General features: G+C 46.0%; 1 protein-coding gene across 1 annotated transcript in view; it reads right to left on the bottom strand.

Moving 5' to 3' along the window:
• Window positions 1–1,426: 1,426 nt before the first annotated feature.
• The window catches only part of EIF4E2 (eukaryotic translation initiation factor 4E family member 2), a 20,684-nt gene continuing 1,611 nt past the window's right edge, over window positions 1,427–20,499 (bottom strand). The window contains exons 2-9 of the mRNA XM_029960729.1: window positions 19,499–19,675; window positions 18,617–18,892; window positions 18,240–18,551; window positions 16,845–16,979; window positions 14,413–14,517; window positions 12,095–12,247; window positions 11,867–12,003; window positions 1,427–1,915 (exon numbers count right to left, since the gene is read on the bottom strand). Of these exons, the coding sequence (XP_029816589.1) occupies window positions 1,876–1,915; window positions 11,867–12,003; window positions 12,095–12,247; window positions 14,413–14,517; window positions 16,845–16,979; window positions 18,240–18,551; window positions 18,617–18,892; window positions 19,499–19,675 (1,335 nt within the window). The 3' untranslated portion in view covers window positions 1,427–1,875. The remainder of the gene's footprint in view (window positions 1,916–11,866; window positions 12,004–12,094; window positions 12,248–14,412; window positions 14,518–16,844; window positions 16,980–18,239; window positions 18,552–18,616; window positions 18,893–19,498; window positions 19,676–20,499) is intronic.

The following is a 20,499-nucleotide window of genomic DNA, read 5'->3' as shown; positions in this document are numbered from 1 at the left end:
CTTGCAAGGCTATTTTTGCTTAGATTGCCAAAATGTAATTACAACTAAATCCCCCCTAACAAATACTGGAGAGCAGCAGGGGAGAGTTGTATTTAAAAGGAATCTTAAGTAGCAGCCGTAGTAATACCTGATCGCAGCAGGGAAAACAAACTGTGCCTCAAAAAGAGCATTTGGTTGAGAGCTGGTGACAAACAAGTGGCAAGAGCAGGAACAGGACCATGGGGTCTCAAGAAACATGGAGAGGGATGCCACCACAGCTTGGGGAACACAGCCAGATGCCAAGTGCCTGACCACAGGGCAGTCACTGCTGTCAGAGTGCTGAATGTCTCTAGAGACAGCCTAGGACTGACACCCTCAATGCAGAAAACAAAGCCTTCAGAAGGCTGAATATTTTAGACTGCTTTCTCTGCCAGTCCTGGCTGTTTTCAGTCTAGACTTCAGTAGTAAGACAAGGAATTTGCAATTGGAGTCATGAGGCTGAAGGTCTCTCAGTCCCCAAGGCTGGTAATTGTCCCAGACATGGGCTGATAGTTCCGCAGTCACGACCAAACTGGCCCAAGCAGCCCCTTCTCCTGGGAGACTGCGCAGAGCACGTGGGGCAGGAGATGTGCCCCAGCACTGGTTGCAGACTCCCCTCCTGGGCCCAATGCAAAGGCTCTATTAAAAATGAAAGGCAATTGTGCGATTCCCCAAGGAAAAGGGGAAAAGGCTGAAGCTGTTAATGAGTACAATTAGTGTTGTAGTCAAGCAGAATCAGAGGAAATAATTAGCTCCTATTGTTTTCGTGGCATCCAAATTGCAGCCATGCTGGCTTTCCAGGCAACAACCCCTCATTCCAGCCTCACCCCAGAGGACAGGGGGTCACTCACAACCCCTGTTCTGGTCACAGCTGTCACGCAGCTATGAGCAGCAGCCTGGGCCATCCCCCTCTCCTGCTACACCCAGTGGGGGCCCAGTTTCCCAAGTGGCCAGAGACTTGCAAACCCCAGTGCACCCCAGAAACAGGCTTGGCCCAAATTCAGCCTTTCCCTGGATCCAGCACAGGGCAGCACTGCTGGCTCTCCATCACAACAGCCAGAGTCAAGGCAACTGACACCAAACATCTCTTTGTCTTAGTTTAAGGAAGCTCAGATCCCTCTTCCCAACACATAAGGCACTGCTAACCCAGAAGTATGAAGAAGAGGCAAAGACAAAGCAAATATCTCATTTTTTTAAGCAAGATGGTACATCTCTAACCCCTCTGCTCACATAACTCCACAAATACAGCAAAGTTTGGCCACCACTTGCACTTGGGGTGCTCTGCAGTTCATGCAGGTGGGCAGCTCAGGGGAAGATGCTTTATGGAGCTTGCAGAAGCAGGTCTGTGGATTTGCCTACAGAAATATCACTCCACCAAATTTCAGACAGAGCAAAAAAAAAAAAAAGAGAGACTGAAAGAAACAAAGAGACCCAATAATTTATTGGCAGAACTGAAAAGGGGCATTTGAAAACCACAGGGCTGACTCTCAACTGGGATGCTCCGCCCAGCTGCAGAGAGATTTATAATACTGGTATCCCTCAGCAAAAGGCTCCGATGTTGAGGCAGAATCCCAGAGATCCTGCATGCCATGTAGAGAAAGAGAGGAAAGTGCTGCAAGATGCGGCCCCAAGGGCACGCTGCTAATTGAAAGGCTGGCCTCCCGCCCCACTGCTAAAAAAAGTTTGTGTAAGACAAAATCGGCCTCTATTGTCACCGCTGCTGGAGGGCTTGATGGATCCTTCCTCCAGGGAGGAGTGCGAGAGTGGCCCATGAGTCCCTTCAGAGGTCGAGGGCACTGGTAGAGACCCCTCAGTGCTTTCAACATGGAGAGAGGAGCTTAGTGCCAACTCTTGTTCTCACAATGTGATTTTTGTGTTTCGAAAGCTTGAATTATCCCTGGAAAACAGAGAGAAGAAAGAGGTTAAGAGATGTGCATTCCTTCAGATCACAGCACCTCCCCATTCTACCCACCAAAGCTATCAGTGTTGCCATCCCAGTATGTCACTCAAATGCTCATTAAACCTCCTATGTAGATCTGCTTCCTAACTAGAGACTTTTCACACAAGTCAACCTGTCACTCCAGAACACTTGGAACAGCGGGAGATCCTGGTTCATCCCCACTCAATGACAAGAAAGAAGTGTCATCTCCTGTGAGCAAAGCATATAATAGAATCTGGCAACCTCCCTGATGGATTCTGTTGTTTAAACAACTTGCAAAGTCTCTTCCTTACCAAACATTTGATTTCAGGGACTCTGCTTGAAGCACAAATATACCGTCAGACCAACCTCTTCCTGCCTCTGTCCCTCGTATTTAATCATACTGTCAGCGAATTTAGCTCCCTGGTCTCTAGTACCTTAAAAGAATATCTAATCTGACAAGGGCGTTTCTCTCAAGTTTAAATAAAAGAGTTTCTTCAGCAGCTTCTACTCACATGAGTACAGCCATGAGTCACAGGGGCTACTGACAAAGAAAAGACTGCTGGTCTACAGCCTTCCTCTATAGACCTGCAGCACGGGGCAGCAATGGAAGATGGGGTTACACAAACCTGTGCGAATGCTCACTGCCAGCCTCGGTGCAGCAGCAACAGGCAAAGTGTATTTACACATTAACAGAGGGTGGTGTGTTGGAAACAAATGAAATTACAATTACTTTGAGAGGATAGGTTTGGCAGCTATTCCCATAAACAGGGACAGAGCAGTAAATTGCCCAAACCAAACACCTTGGGATGCCCCAACACAAACCAGACCAAACAGGCAGAGTTGGGCTGAAGAGCAAAGGCAGCAGCTTCAGTAGCAAGGTGCTCTGCAGGACTGTGAAATCCTTTAAACCTTTGTGTGCTGCTAGGAGCTGCACGGCAGCTGTACCAGCACAGCACAGTGCAGACTGGAACGCCTCCAGGAGGTGGGCTCGGGAGCTGGAAGTGCAGAAGGAAGTGAAAAACACTTTGTAGAGTGAAAAAAAGTTACTTTGGTATGACATGACAGCAAAAACCATGCTGGAGGCCATCTGCAGAAGACTAGGGTTCACCTTTGCACTTGCCAGCAAAGTAGGCTGTGCTGCCATTTGGGAACATGATTCAGGATTCATTAACTGAATTCTGGTTAATTTGCAACAGTGGTTTGGCTTTCTAGCCCATACTGGACTTTCACCCTTGCCATCTGTCGCCCGTGACAGCACACTTTGGTCAGTTCTTGGACATTTCCTCTTCTTTTGCCTTTACTGGTGTATCCCAGGCCCTCTGATCATTCTTGCTCAGCACAGGCAACCCAATACAGCTGAGAGCTAAATCAACTCTGCCACTGCTTTCCTATACCCTTGGCACATTTACTGCCTTCAGAGGCTGACGTTTCATCAAGTGAGCTGGTTTCCTCTTCTGGAAGGTCACCTGAATGTCATCTAACAATAGCAACACTGCTAAGGGTCTGTATAACATTTTGCAACCACTGATCCTCACAAAAAGCCAAACCTGTGAGGAGAGAGAGAGATTTTCACCCATGAGTTTGGAGCAAGCTATGGGAACACTGCTTGCTCAACACTGTTGGGGGAGGTTTTGGGAGCTCCTCAGAGCTCAGCTGTGTTGGAGCAGCTACATACCACTGCCCAGGAATGTAAATGCTTCCTTCCACCAGATTCCTCTGCTCTGGCACTCGGCAGTGCAGCGATCCCACTTGGCTACTACCAAATGCAACTCTCATGGCCAGCCTTCTTGCTGGCCCTTTTTAAGGAAAGGGCCTGCCATCAGGGAAGTGGGCACTGGAAGGGAAAAACAATCCGAGCTACAAGGCTCCCAACTGCCCTGAGCTCACCTTGGCTATTTTCTCTGCACATCTTGGCTGCCACTACCAGCGGTAGCTGGTGGTCTTCTCATTACCCACAACCTTATTTCTACATATAATAGCTACTCTGTGTCCTTTCTAAACAAGCTTTTATTGACCACTAATTTACTCTGCTCCAACCCACTGTTAAGAGCAAAGGCAGTATGTCAAGCTCTAGGTGTCTCTCTGTGTCCATCACCTGGATGTGCTTAGGATTCATTTACCACTCCATACTTGCTTACAGTCAACCCTAGGCAACACACCCAAGCTGAAGACATACCTCTCAGCCTCCCGGGACCAGGTCTGGGATGCAAGTGCCTCACACGGAGGAAGGACACATCAGCAAAAGAGCATCCAGCAAAAGAGCACAACATAAAATGCTGGTGGTCCGGTCAAAAAAAATAAATTTAAAAAATCATTTTGATCTTTGAGAAAGAACGAATAGCACAATGGGTCCACCATCAGGCCCATAAGGCAAGAGAACGTGCCAGCCCACAGGAAGAAGGTTGGAAGCTGAGAGGTATGCTATGAAGTCACATAGGAAAAAAGATGAGGCCCTACCCTGGGTGTGACAGAGGGAGGGGGAGCGTTCGATCAGCGGCCACTGCTGTTCACCAGGCCATGAAACTCCTCCCAGGCCCTGGCAAGCCAGAGGGAAAAAAAATGAAATAAAAAACAAAAAAATAGCACTTCAGATCAAAGGCTTCTTAACTTTTAACAAGAGCAGAAACATTCAATGGCGTTTGAAAGGCACTTGTCTTCAGAGAGCAAGGCAATATTCTCTGATAGCCCTAGTGGATAGAAGCATCCTTAAAACCCAGCCAAACATCTGACAGCGCGAGGCAGCTTTAGCGTTCTGCACAGACATGAAGCGTTCCCACTGGCTGCTGGTGATAAAGCCACATTAATACCCAGAGACAGGTATGACCTTCCTAGTCACAAATGGAATATCCATTTCCTATTGCTAATAAAATAGCCAATGTTACATCTTCCTGGAGGATTATCACGTTCCTTGGCTGGTTAAACTCAGCCAGTTACCGGCCTCGTGCTTTACCACATACTGCATATGCAGGTAATCCCCCCAAAAGGGGCTTCTTTTAATGCCACATGGCTTAGTTATTACGAAATTCTTCAATCAGGCAGCAGAATCCAATTGTTATTAGAGAGTCTCATTTCCTATTGTAAACCTGCATTGTTAATGACAACCCAATAAAAACATCACAGCCATTTGAAATGAAAATGTTTTCAGGTAAGTTGGAGGGACAGGCCTAACGCTGCATTCCCTGGTGGAGAACGTTACTGATAGATGAAGTTAGCAGACTGAGAAATTGCTGTCGGTTTTACAAAGGCAGCATACTGAAAGCCCTCTCAGGGAAAAGATGCTGAGGTTAATGTGAACATGACTATTACCTTCTGAGATCAGAGACATCAAAGAACCTCATAGTTCTCCATGCCCAGCAAAACAGTACTGATGCCTACAGCACATGCCAAGCCATTTTCCGAATCCACAGAGTCCAATGGAGCTGCAGGGACCTTCAAGTAAACCCAGGTCAACCATAAACTCAGATCACTCTGCAGATTTTGTTGTTGGTACTTACCAGCTACCTCACATTTTGTTTTGTGCATTGCCTCATCAGGCCACTGCAACACAAGAGGAGATTCCAGAAATGGAAACCCTGGGTTAGTCAGCATCTGTGCCAAAACCAGACCACCAGACTAGCTCTTCCCTGAGCCTCAGAATCAAGCTCCAAATCAGCATTTGCAAAAGCAGCTCAGTGTCTTATGCTCTTTCCCAGCAAAATCATAGCCCAAATAAACACAGAGACACTGTGGGTACAACTGTCTCTCTCCAGAAGAAAGTTAGGGAGAAGAGAAACTCTGGATATGAAGCCCTCTTAGCTGTTGAATATGGGTTGGAAAGCTTTGCACATCTCAAGCCTTGTCAAAAGGTCTCCACCCTCATGTCTTCCCCCCAATCTCCCAGGCCTCATATTTCTACCACATTCCCATCATCCACAATCACATCTTCTCTTTTTCCTGTCCCTTAGTCCTCCCCAAACTTGTAACTTCTGTTCTCAGCAGGAGGGACACAAGGGCAGATTATCTGTCAACATAATCAATAATTTATTACCCCTTTCAAACTAAGGAGTTCCCTGTTCCAACAGCCCAATAACATCATGCACACAGTCCTTCATCTGCCAAGTCCTCACAGACACAGAGAAAAAGCTTATCCAGCCAAGAATTCTTAAGCCAAGACCCCCATACATATTACAGCACTAATGACTCCAACTATCTGCTGACTTGACTGAAAAAATCCACCAGGATGTGTCCGCCCCGATGTACCTAAGCTATGCTAGCGGAGTGAACTGCTCTCCATCCCACACCCAGCAAGGCTGCCAGTTCAGTCCGTCTGGCAGAATCTTTACGACCTGTGACATGCCAAAGGCACAGTGCCAGAGAGACTAAGAGGTTATTTTTATGTGTAGACATTTTTAGTATCTTATTGCCGTACTGTCTGTGCAGCGATCAAATACTCAGTGAATTGATCCCCAACACTTAGATTATTCCCACTGAACAGATGGGAAATGGAAACATTAGCAGGCTAAATAAAGCCAGCCAGTGCTGTTCTTCCACACTCATTCCTGACCCACAACTGCTGAAACTTCCCACTGCCGAGGGTCAGGACCTAGGCAGGGCTCCCTTTATCCTCAGCAAGTAAGTTGGAGAAAAAAAAATGCAAAAAAGAGCCACTATCTCCTCAAAAAAAGAAAAAAGAAAAAAAAAGAGGAAGACTCCAGCAAAAAGAGGAAGAACAGAACAGTCACAGCCACTTGAACGGACTTTCCAAATCACCATTGTGCAAGCCACACTAGCTGTTTTCTCCAACCACCTTCAATCTGTATGTCATAGCAGTTTCCCTTTAGTATTTCCCTGTGCAGCCCTGCTCCTCACCATCTCCTTCCCCAGCTCAAAAAGGATTCAGAGAGTTCATAGTGCACTCATCCACCTCACAACAGGCACGAAGGTCTGATCCTTCTGGCAGCCCACATGCAACCTCCCAGCACACTGACCACTCCTAACGCTCTGCAGGTGTCCAGGACAGCACAGCCTCTTCCTAGGTGCTCCCCTTGGGATTTCTTCACAGCCAGACAAACACTTTGTGACTAACAGCTTTTAAAAAAAATAATCTAGGATGGTCCCCTAGCCTGATATAATTCTTTCACCTACCTGGCAGTATCTGTAGCAAAGGCAAATAGAGAACCCATCACGACTTTCAAATGAACAAAACTGAACTGTCACTTCTTTGGTAACAGACAGGCCACCAAGATAAGGAAGCCTTTCACAAAGTCATGCACTTCTAAATAAAGCATACTATGAGTGATGGAGAATAAATCACTGAATCCATCAATTCAAAGTCCAGGTCTATAGAAGTGCTCTTAGACTTGCAGCACCTGGAAACATTACTGGAATTGGAGAATGGAGCGATAAATGAATTAAGTCAGAACTGCAAAGACTCGGGAGAAGGACAGCTATCAGATCTGGAACCTCACTGCTCTTCTCTGGATTTTATTCCTGCTCTCAGACTTGAAGGATTGAGGGTGAAATGCAGGTCTCCAGACTGGCAAGACCCAAGGCAACCTGCCTTTCCCTGACAGGCATCAGACAGTGTGTAAGGGTCCCACTGGGCAACCATCTAACTTTAGACAAGGTTAACCCTGCACACATCATTTAAGACATGGTCAAAGGCACAGGTGACACAAGCAGGACAGCAATATTGAGGAGTTCTCCCGAGGTTTTGCAAATTGGCAAGCAAATGGAAACCAGTGCTATAAAACCGTAACAGTTATAGAATTAGCTGTACTCTGCTGTGACAAGGGAGACCTCACAAGAACTCTACCACCAGCTGACTGTCACACAAACACTGATCTTCTTGCCCAACTTCTGCCACTTCCACGGGTATTTCTCTTCCTTGTCACGTTTTTTGTCATTTCTCACTGTTTTTGTCCTGAGAACCTCAACCCTGTGGTCTTCTTACAGTCCACACCCTTATTCCCTTCATAGGCTATCTGCTTGTTTGGTAGCTAAAACAGTCTGAGGCCATTTCCTCCAACTGCCTGCAGTGAAATGAACCCAGTGCCAGCTCTATTAAGATCAACTATTCTTCTCATTTACTCGAGCCATCCCATTAGTTATCAGTGGTGACTTTGAAAGGAAAGGATAGTTTTATACCCTGCTCAGCTCTCACTGCAGCAGGCACTTACGAATAACTGAAGCTTTGTTTTCAGAAAAAGCAGCCTTGCTTTAGAGCTGACAGGACGATCCATAACGTCACACAGCAACCAAAACATTTCTGGACCAGCCCTCTCAGTGGCAGCCTGCTGATGGCCACTGGTCTGCTCCCTCCTGGTATAGGAAGCAATGTTACTGAATCTGCCTGGGATTCCTGGATGGTACTGTGGGTGAGAGCTCTCACCACAGGAGATGGTCACTGACCACACAGTTATCAGTGCAGAAAAGAAAGGCTAATCTGATTACCTCAGGCAGGGCAAAGGTGTATGCAAGACAGACAAGAACTTCATGCTGCAGTGCTCAAAAGTCAAATAATACAGTGTTCACTTCCCTTCCACCCCTCTCCGAACTGCAGTTCACTGACTACAGACACCTGACTGTTTTCAGTGGCTTCACTGAGACATCGCCAGGCTGTGCCTGGAAACATCCTGCTTTCAAAAAAGCACAGTGCCCCTCCTATGGCAGCAAAAGAGGTTGGGGTTCTTTTCTTTAATTCCAAACCACAGGAAGTACCACTGTCCATAACCCACCATCACTTCTGGACCATGTCACCTCCAAGGTTAACAACGCTGATGAACAGAACCCATGAATTGGTTCACTGCATCCTTGTGCACCTCTCTCAGTTCACCTCTGAGGGAACAAAGAGAAGTGATTTCTCTCCAGCTACTGAAACAAGGCAGCCCACAAAATGTCACATATGTACTCTTCAGGTGCTCAGCACTGTAACGTCTAAGGTACTATAAATCCCTTGGAATTAAACAGAGTCCAAGAGATTGTTCTAGCTCTCCTAGCAAGATTGGAAATTCATACAGACTAAGCTGACCCTTCCACTCGCTGGGATTTAGGCAGCTTGTCAATATCACAAGCAAGAGAAAGGACAAACACAGGAAAATTGCAATGAAAGATCTGCTTATCTAGCTAAATGCACAAGCCCCATCACTGAGAGCTGGAAGGACAGAATGCAGAACAGCTCCTTGGAATAGCTGTGATGCAACAGGTACTTTTCAGATGCCACTTGGCAGCACTGCTGCTTTCTGAAACAAAAGGGGCTGCAGCCTCACTGACAACTCATGAAAAATGGTGTCTAAAAATGATTTAATATGAAATGCATCATCACAAAAGGAATATATAAAACCTGAAACACAGGGCTCAGGTTCCACAGTGAGGGGCATGCTAGTAATTTCTACAGAAGTGTTCATTTACAGTGTGTCAAAAGCTAATCCAGGTCAATTCACCACCTAAAAGTCAAGGTTTTGAGAAATGCCTGCTCTTTTCTTGCTAAGCATGCTCCCTTCCCTGAAGCACAATCAATGCCAATCAAACCCTGCACATGAGCAGAGCTCTAGTGGAGAGATGCAGCCCATACAAATGAAAAATGCCACAAGCCCCCCCCTCAAAAGGGAGCCCTGACAAAGCCTACAGCACAGCTCTTCCATTAGAGCTTTTCATGAAACACAGCCAGAGTGTGAATATAGTGCTGGCTAGAAAGCCCTCCCGAGTCATAAATCACATGGTACATGTGCAGCATAAGTGGAGTTTATTCATGACGGACAGTATTTCAACAGGGCTTGATAGATGGGTGAGGAAAAGGAGCCAGATTTTATGGAGGATAGAACTAGTTACACAAGAGATTCTTCATTAGTGAGAGAACCTTAATGACATGAAGAGAAGCCAAGCAGAGTCAGACTGAAAGCTGGGGCTGTCCTGCTCTTCTCTGTCACAAAGCAGCCACCGTCACTTCTCTGCAGCTGCTGCCCCTTTGCTGCCTGCTGGTACCAGGCAAGGGAGGCATAAGAGGTCAGTCTGTGCATCACTACACAGAAACTCCACTGACAGCAGTTCTGCTCTGAATTTACACCAGTGCCATTTGAAGGGGATGTTGGACAGCACTGCAATCAGACTGCTGCAGCTCAAGCGAGGCAATGGGAAAAAAGGGGCTTTTTTTATGCCCTACATGGCAAAAGGTTAATTGCTTAGATCTACCTGACTAGGACATCATCAAACCAGCTTCTGTCTAACCCTCCTACCCACAGAAGAATGAGTGGGAGACGAGCCAGTTGGCCTCTGTTTAAGAACTGCTCCCAGCTGTAATCTGAACTACTAAACTTGATACCCCAAACACCTGTTATTCTCACACAAGCTCATTTTGCACCATACGTCAGCAACACAAAATGAAGCTTGGATGCTATGCAGGAAGAGAGGGCAGAAAGCACACCATGTTACACTGGTGTAGAGAAATAAAGCCACACTGCTGGATGCACCATCACTCAAGGCCTGACACCTGCCAGTTTGTAACCTACCAGTTACAAACATTGCTACAGCAGCCTTTTCTGTGCTATAAAGTGCTGGTGGCAATAGTGTAAAAGAGAAAGGCCACAACATTCCCATTCTACACTTGCTACATGAACCACCACAACAACTTAGGACAGCTGGCTCCATACACAGCTTTCCCCACAGAGACTTAGAGAAGTCAAACACCACCTTCCTCTCACCACAAAGCCGCATCACCAGTCTGCAGTCTGCTGCTGCTGAACAAGAGTAAAATACTCTGCTGTGTGTCCACGAGAGCACTTTGCTATTTCCCAACATGGACAGAGAGTCCATAGTGCCCTCTCCTGGCAGAAAGTGCATGAGAAATGTTACTGGCAAAGTCATGGAAAAAAATCATCTCCTTCCCTCCTCTTTCCCACGCACTCAGGAGGGAGGGCCACATGGAACACGATGCCTAGAGGCTGTTCCACCAAGATCTTTGTATAATTACTAATTTACCCACACTCAAAACTGGCCACAGCCAGCAGCCAGCTGTCTGCTAAAACTAAGACTGATGTCACCAAACTGTCTGACAGCACACTGATGACAGGGTGATTACGTGGAAACGACAAGCCACCATAATGAAAGGAAGTCATGAAAAGTACTTGGCACCCTGATTACAAACTAGATTAGAAAGCTCATTGCCCTATCAGTGTCTTATTAATTTGTTTCACTTCTTCCAGGTGCACCTTTTCAAGTGTTAATTGAACCAATATGACCTAATCAGTGTATTAGTTTATAAAACTTAAGAAAAAAAGAAAAAAAATTACATAACTCACCTCTAACTAATACCTATATATGCAATTTTGCGTCACTTTGTGGAAAATAAAAGTCACCCTGAATGGCCTGGTATGGTAAGCTATAACACATTTATTTAAAAATACAGCTGTCCTCTCTGTGTACCGTGATCTTCTAGTCTTGTTAAAGAGCCTCTGTCACCAGGGCCTGGAAGACTTAATATACGACGTTTATTATGATTAGAAATCATTTGTACAGCACTGTAAATTCACACAGCACTTTCCCAAGACCATTTATAAGTCTAATGGCACTATAAATCCCCGTTAGCTTCCGCACTTTATTCCCCAGAATCTCTTTTTATTCAAATGATCTCGTCCCCCCCCCCACTGCAATCTTGTCTTTGAATACATCAGGCCACAGTCCCACCCTGGGCTGCCCATCACCCAGGTGACAGGCTGGGTGGATTGCTGAAACACCCCTGGACTACACACTTAAAAAAATAAGGTTTTGCTGTTAGAACCAGATGTCCCTAATAACAGCACGATAACAACACAGGTATTTGGCTTTCAAAGCGCGCTGGCAACAACTGCTGCTGTTTGCAGGGAACAGCCCTAACGCACACGAGCACTTCTTTCAGTCCCTGCCACCCGCAACACGTGCGACCTGGAGCACCCCCCCTGCCCCCACACGTACTTGATGCTATCGGTGTGGGTTTTGTATTCCATGATGGTGTTGGGAGGTAGGTTGAGCACTCTTCGTAACGTGTCGCGTATCCGCGCTGTCGTGGCCTGGTCGCTGGCTGTCTTGTTCCATATTGAGATAATGTCCTCCTGCGGAACGGCACGTGAGGGGTGAGCAGGTGGATGCACTCGCTGCAGCCCTGCCAAACGGGAGCATGTGCCAGCCCTCAAAAGCACTTACCTGGAATCGGACAGAGACGACCGCCCCGCAGATTTCTTCCCCCACCATAAACTGTTCTCCCAGCATGGCCAGAATGAGATTCTCCCAGCATCGTGACGCTAAGCCCTTCCGCAGACGGATAATCCATTTACCACCGTTTTTGTTGGCATCATCCTAGGAAGAGGGGCAAGAAATTGATTTGTTTTCTTCGAGCTATTTTTCTGCTACCCATAAGGCAGCAGAGCCACAAATAGGAGCAGATATTGATTGGGTGGGGCAAGGGACAGAACGGAGGTATTTTCAAGCAAAAGCATTTCACTTCTCCCCCATACAAGCAGAGACAGAGGCAAAAGACTTACTTTGAATACAAAGTATTCGAAACAATGGCTCTCAGCATTCCAAAGCCCTATTCCCTGAAGACTTGAGCTCTAGTGTTTTGATCTCACTAGCAAAGACTAACACCAGCCTACCAATCTACACACAGACCCAGAGGAAAGGACCTTAAAACTATTCCTAAAACTGATTCCCCAATTGTCTAATTCCCTGTATATGTAGTTCTGCTTGTAAAACAGGAGAAATCCCTCATCACAGAACATGGAAGCCCAGGAAAGAGTTAGCAAAGTGATATTTAAAAGCAAGCAAAAAGTAGATAAACTTAATAATGGCAGCATTCACCTGACTCCTAGTTTTCATATATGTGCTAAAGCCTGCACTGAAAGGGGAAGGCATCGGCTCCAGACAAACCTCAAAGCAGGACAGCAGCCATCCAAAACAACACAAGTACTGGGAATGTGACATACTCCCATGGGATGCAAACTACTTTCAGTTAAATGTCCTTGTTTTCCAAGTCGTGAACATCACACTTTAGCCTTTAAGCTGGGAGTTGGGTTTAACTCTTCAAGCTTTCCACAATGACTAATGGGCATCAGAAGAGAGAGTGATGTTCCTCTAAATATCTCAAAGGTGGTTTAAGCAGGTTCAAGACTACAAAGAGAGCAGTGACTGGAAGACAGATGCTGTATCATGTGCTTTATGGTTACTGTTAGTTTTCTTTCAGGTTAAACAAGCTTCAGTTCAGTCAAGCATTTGATTTTCCTTTACCAGAATAACAATGATCTGCAGCCCAGTAAATCACCAGGGAACATTATGCTTAGTGCTTCTGACTTTACCAGAAAAGGCACAGATGGATGCAGAAAAAGATCAGCGACATACAGACACATATGTGCCTACAAAAGTGAGAATAACTAAGGACCGGTTCGGAAGAGAAAAAGCATAAACAAAGCCCTACAAACCGTGCAGCAAAGGGAAGGCCAGCAGTAAGATCCCAGGTCCTTTTCTAGAAATACAAGAAGCGAGTGGGGCCACAAGTAAAAAAAACAAAAACAAAAGAATCTCTCCACCTCCATCTTAAAATGGCTACAGGGAAATGCTTTATAGAAATCCTGGTATCATTAACTTGTGGACTCTCTGGTTGACACATTATCAGAGCAGCTGAATCACCAGGAGTCCAAAGAGGGTTAAACGTTTTATATAAATTGTATTTGCAGTAACTGGCTATAAAACACCTTGCTTAAAATAATTGCCAACAAGGGTCACATATAAATTTCTCAGGACCAAGCAGTATAATTAGGTACTTCAGAGCAACACATAAAATCCTCATATTGTGAATGCTATTGGTCACTGCTGGGAGCAGGCCAGGAACTGGAAGAATGATTTGCTGGGCCAAGATTTTTTTAAATTTTTTTAACAGATTTGGACAGGAATAGAAGCAAACTCAGTGCCCTGGAACACAAAAAAAAAAAAAAAAAAAGGCAAATAAAACGCTAAGTTGTCTTTCCATTTCCAGCTCTATGTGCAACTGTAGGCTTTTAACCACATGCACCTCTGCCTTCCTTCACTGAAAAAGGAGGGTTGGTTTTTATAAGCTTTGTTGAATTCCACTTAGACAGGTCCAGCCCTTCTAGAGGAAAGGCCTGCACTGGTGTCACTGGAGGCACTAAGGGGCAAGTGTCTGCATTGGGAGGCACAGAGCTTAGTTGGGGTCCAGGCAACACTGCCCAGAGACCCTCTGGACCCACAGGCAAAGATGTTCAGCAACCTTTGTGGGGGGTGGCAACCAGCAAATCCCACACGTTCCCTCTCTGGCAGCACGTCCCAGGACTGCCAGGTCACATGGGACAGACCTCTCGGGACAAGTTAACAGGAAACCCTGAAGAAAGGACTGCACCCAAAAGAAGCCAGTGGAGTGCCATTTAATGACAAGAGTCCTTCTACTGTAGAAGGTTCCCTCCAAAATACTCTGGGAAAATATCCAGGCAGAAATGAGAGCTCCAACTCACCTCCCACATGGGTTTGATGCCCTCTTTGAAAAGATGGAAGTCACTATGGCCTGTCAGGTCCCCAGGACGTACCATGTGACTGTAAAACCGCCAGAACTGCTCCACCTGCAACAACAGGAACCACACAATGAGGCTGCTCAAACTGTTCACAGTCCAGATTCGTACAGAAACAGGCTTCCATTTCTCCACCAGCTGGCCAGAGTCACCGTCCCTTCTTCTGTTGTACTCTCCTGTCACAAGGGTGTTGATTAGGAAACACAGAAGGCAGTAGTAGGATCAGAGCTTGGGTGCCTGTTTCTGACAGGCTCCATTCCCAGATCACCATTTGAAACATTCAACAAGTGCCTCTAAAGTCACACGGTGTTTGTCTGAAGAAATCCATGCTAAGATAACAGCTGCTCTGGAGAACAGTTTCAATTCCATATCTTGTAAATCCTACTGCCCAAACTTTCAACGACTGGATATGTGTCAAATGCATCAGCTACAGCCAAGCCTCTCTACCCTGCCTAACCACTGCTCTCTGTGACCATGGAGACTGCAGGAGCATCCAAATGAGACATTTTTTAAATTTAATTTTACTGTATCCAGATTTTAAGACAAAATACATCCTCTGGTGGTAGTTTAAGATCTGTACACTTGGACCACTTCACTTTGAGCAGTTCCATTCTGGCACCCCTGGGTCAGACAATCTGACTGCAAGGAAAGGCAGTTATCTTTTATAATTCTTAAAAATAACATTTATCCTTTGAGAATCTTTGGGTAAAAAAGGATTTTAGAGAAATACATCTTTAAAACAAAACAAGAAATGGAAGACATTATACTAATTTCCATAGTTTAAGAGGACTCTACTCATTTAAGACAATAGCTATTAAGCAGACCAGCAGTGCAGCTGGAGGGGCCAGACACCACCCCAAGTACTTTTTCAGAGACCTTAATGACTCGGTCTGCAGTTGGAATTCTGCTCCAATCTCTGACCTCTGTCATCCCTTTTATAGACAATAAAGTTATGAACCAAGGCTGAGGAGGGGTCAGAAGCAATCTGTTTTTGCCAGACACATCCAAATGCCGTGTGGAAACTGCACTCCCAGAACGGGGGCACATGCCCTCTAGTGGTTCACATTTCACAGCTTTTAGAGCTTTCTAAAGAAGCCATGAACAAATCTGAACCCAGACTTAGCTCAGGCAATTGCTTCTGAAGGTTGCTCTTCCTTCTCCTTAAACAGAATTTAGAACCAAACACATTATCAACTCTGCTGGCCAGAATCTCTCCATCCTGACAACTACAGCACTTCCAGCCTACAACAGCACCCACAAATTCTTTGCAGCAAAGAGCAGACAAAAGAATATGTGACATTTTTCCTCTAGGGAGCTAAAAATCAATGTTAAGTCTACACTGATTTAACAGACTGAGAAGTTATTACTAGATCATCATGCAGTAGCTGCATTTTTCATTCACTGAACTGAAAGCACTTGCTCATGCAGGGTAATAAGAGCAGCAACTATCCACAACAACAGGCTCTTCTTCCCACTCTTATCCTCTGTGGATACAACACCACAACCCAGCCGCTCTGACGGGCATATTTTTATGCAGTCTCCAGAAGGAATAAAGGGGTATTTTTACAAATTCTCCCATTACAGAAGATATGTACTGAGGGTCAAAATCAACATTTACAAGAGACCCTGAAAAAACTCGACAACTACCAGATAAAAAGAAAGGAAAAAAAAAAAAAACAAACAAGAAAGAAAACAGCCAACGGACTTCCTGACTTTGAGAATAGTATTTTAAGGGAGACATATTTTGCTTATATATCTTGGGCTCTTCGTGACTGTTTTGCATTCCCAGGACCATACAACAAGCCAACACTGCCTTTCAAGGACACACTCAAATTTATGCCAGGAATAAACAACCACAAAGAATGTAAGAGGAAAGGGAGAGCAGTTTGCCTTTTAATGAACTTCACTGCAACACCAAACTGCACCTTGTCCATCACTTCCAGACAGACAACAGGCCTCCAGGTGTTTGCAAGTACAAGAGGTCAGATGCCTGATCCAAACACAGTCTTTGTGGTGGGAATACAGGAAGCATGAGGGGGACTATACAGTCTTTGCTTCACGCATACACCCAAAAAAGCTGTTCCTTTCTTCTCTTGCTGGCCTGTCCAGTCCTGCTCTAGCCAGCACATTTGACCTACAAGGGAGATCCCTTTTTTTTGCAATTATTATTCCAGCTGCCACCATTACTGCAGGCACGGAGGTCTAGCACAGAGCAGAACTGCTAAAGACACATCATCTGCTGTAGGCAATTCAAGAGCTCATCTGTAAGTCTTGGCACATCACTCCCCCCTGCTCCTGACAGCGAGAGCACAGCCTGTGTGTGCACACCCCCACCCCTCACACAGGGGCTGAGCCAGCCACGACAGGGGTGTACTCACGGAGGCAAAGGTGCCGATCTGTTTGATGTTCTGCTCGTAGCTCTGGGAGCTCGTGGGCCGCCCGGGCGTTCGCCTGGAGTACCAGAAGGTGTAGTTGTACTGCAAGGGGTGCTCAGCTGGCCCGGGAACAACAGCCTGCAGGACAGAAAGAGCCTGGCTTACCCCTGACATGGTCCTCTAAAAGGGGAAGGGGAAAAATTACATCCACAGCATCAGAAGTCCACATGTTCCTGTTCTATAAACAAACTGATCCTCGTTCTTACAGAAAAATTCTGTCTCTCTTAATTGCCCAAAACAGCCTAACGATTAGGCTAGTTCAGAAATATTGGAAATTTGCAGTGCAGGGGTGGCTAAGGAAAGAATAACTTAACCAAGCAGAGCATCACAACAAAAGCGACAGTTATAACTATTAGAGGCAGCACTACTGAATTTCCCTTTAGTCCTTAACTGTCTCCAAGGCAAAAAATGACAAACTAGAAAGGGCAATGTAAGAGCTTTTCCAAATTGAGAAAAAATAAAACAAAACACTTTTCCCCTCTGGGAAGGACAAACCCTACTTACACTAATCTATGATTCAAAAGCAATTATAAGTCTTTGGTGACACCAACTGCCTTAAGCAACCAACACCCCAGTGCTCTGGGAGAATTAATCTTGGAACTCGTTATGTCAGCTTTGGCAGAACCCATCACCAGCAGTGGGCAGCGATCACTTTTCCATTTCCAAAGCACTGATTAATGATTTAAAAGACTTCTAATGATCACAAAAGAGGCTAATGAGAGCTTATTACCCAAGAGTCGAAACTTACAGAGAAAAACCCAACCAAAGCCCTTATCACTTGATACTGTTACAGGTTACCCGGGCTTGAATCCCTCCTCTCCTCTTGCTATGGCAAGTTTACAAGGATTGCATTACTTTAGACAGAGCAGCTTTCCTAAAAACAAGACTAAAAAAACCCCAAACCAGAACAGATATACGCCCTATGCCTTCCTGATAATGCTACAGTACACACACAGAGACACATCTTATGAGTTATTTCATCACCGCTGGGTAAACCAACTGCAAGCCTCTAGTGCCCTGTCAACCAGTCCTCCCCCAACACCCTCTTTCAAAATTTTTTTGGTGGAAAATAAAGGTTTATTTCTCATTCCTGTTCAAAAGCCTGGCAGACTACTAGCTGCGTTTGTGGAGGGAGCATTCACCCTTCAGAATACAGACCTCCAAATGCTACATCAAATTGTGAAAGTCTAACATAGCCTCTGTCTTCATCACAGCAGTAACAGTGCATTAAGAGACCACAGCCCTCCTAGACATATTTTCCTTATTCCTGAACTGAGGGCTGACTCTCTAGCACATCATGCTCGGGCAGTGGACTGATTGCAGAGGGCAGCACCATACCTTCCTCTTGGTAGTACTCTGTGGCTTCTCCCGATCATTCTTTTCCTTCTCACTGTCTTTCTGTGTGTTATTCTCCTCATTCTGGTCATGGTCTCCACTATCATCATCTTTCAATCTGGTAAAGGAAAGGACAAAGAAAGCCAGTCTGGCACCACACAGCTGGGAAAGTTCACACCAACCTCTGCTCCAAAGCTCCTCTGTGGCACAAGGGCCCCCAGCGTTTGGGAACCTGCACTTGACAGCCCACACAGCAAAAACTACTTCTACCTGGCATGGCCAGCGCCCATCACAGGCATCTTGGGAACACACTTTTTAGCTAAAGACAGCAACAAAATAGCTTTTTAGAACAAACTCAAGTAATTTTTACTGATACTGACCTGCCAGAGAAAACCCCAGCGACTTGTTAGGGAGGGACCACACGAAGAGCTGTCACTGTAACTCTGTAACTCTGCTGACTCGCCCACCCCGCTCCCCACGCCTCTCAGCACGGCACAGGCGAGCACACACCCGGCACCCCACGAGTCTTTCCGCCCGCCCATTCCCTGCCAAGCGCCGGGAAAGACGAGCGCGAAGCGGGACCACGAGGCAGCCCGCGGCTCCCCGGTGCGGGACGGCCGCTGTCTCACGGCCCCCAGCCCTCGGGCCCGCACCCACTGTTTTGCATTCCCAGGACCATACAACAAGCCAACACTGCCTTTCAAGGACACACTCAAATTTATGCCAGGAATAAACAACCACAAAGAATGTAAGAGGAAAGGGAGAGCAGTTTGCCTTTTAATGAACTTCACTGCAACACCAAACTGCACCTTGTCCATCACTTCCAGACAGACAACAGGCCTCCAGGTGTTTGCAAGTACAAGAGGTCAGATGCCTGATCCAAACACAGTCTTTGTGGTGGGAATACAGGAAGCATGAGGGGGACTATACAGTCTTTGCTTCACGCATACACCCAAAAAAGCTGTTCCTTTCTTCTCTTGCTGGCCTGTCCAGTCCTGCTCTAGCCAGCACATTTGACCTACAAGGGAGATCCCTTTTTTTTGCAATTATTATTCCAGCTGCCACCATTACTGCAGGCACGGAGGTCTAGCACAGAGCAGAACTGCTAAAGACACATCATCTGCTGTAGGCAATTCAAGAGCTCATCTGTAAGTCTTGGCACATCACTCCCCCCTGCTCCTGACAGCGAGAGCACAGCCTGTGTGTGCACACCCCCACCCCTCACACAGGGGCTGAGCCAGCCACGACAGGGGTGTACTCACGGAGGCAAAGGTGCCGATCTGTTTGATGTTCTGCTCGTAGCTCTGGGAGCTCGTGGGCCGCCCGGGCGTTCGCCTGGAGTACCAGAAGGTGTAGTTGTACTGCAAGGGGTGCTCAGCTGGCCCGGGAACAACAGCCTGCAGGACAGAAAGAGCCTGGCTTACCCCTGACATGGTCCTCTAAAAGGGGAAGGGGAAAAATTACATCCACAGCATCAGAAGTCCACATGTTCCTGTTCTATAAACAAACTGATCCTCGTTCTTACAGAAAAATTCTGTCTCTCTTAATTGCCCAAAACAGCCTAACGATTAGGCTAGTTCAGAAATATTGGAAATTTGCAGTGCAGGGGTGGCTAAGGAAAGAATAACTTAACCAAGCAGAGCATCACAACAAAAGCGACAGTTATAACTATTAGAGGCAGCACTACTGAATTTCCCTTTAGTCCTTAACTGTCTCCAAGGCAAAAAATGACAAACTAGAAAGGGCAATGTAAGAGCTTTTCCAAATTGAGAAAAAATAAAACAAAACACTTTTCCCCTCTGGGAAGGACAAACCCTACTTACACTAATCTATGATTCAAAAGCAATTATAAGTCTTTGGTGACACCAACTGCCTTAAGCAACCAACACCCCAGTGCTCTGGGAGAATTAATCTTGGAACTCGTTATGTCAGCTTTGGCAGAACCCATCACCAGCAGTGGGCAGCGATCACTTTTCCATTTCCAAAGCACTGATTAATGATTTAAAAGACTTCTAATGATCACAAAAGAGGCTAATGAGAGCTTATTACCCAAGAGTCGAAACTTACAGAGAAAAACCCAACCAAAGCCCTTATCACTTGATACTGTTACAGGTTACCCGGGCTTGAATCCCTCCTCTCCTCTTGCTATGGCAAGTTTACAAGGATTGCATTACTTTAGACAGAGCAGCTTTCCTAAAAACAAGACTAAAAAAACCCCAAACCAGAACAGATATACGCCCTATGCCTTCCTGATAATGCTACA

This window comes from Manacus vitellinus, unplaced genomic scaffold (genome assembly GCF_001715985.3).
Source record: "Manacus vitellinus isolate BGI_N305 unplaced genomic scaffold, ASM171598v3 scaffold_29_pilon, whole genome shotgun sequence".
Classification (NCBI taxonomy): domain Eukaryota; kingdom Metazoa; phylum Chordata; class Aves; order Passeriformes; family Pipridae; genus Manacus; species Manacus vitellinus.
Note: the sequence above shows the minus strand (reverse complement) of the source record. Positions and strands in the feature narration are given on the sequence as shown.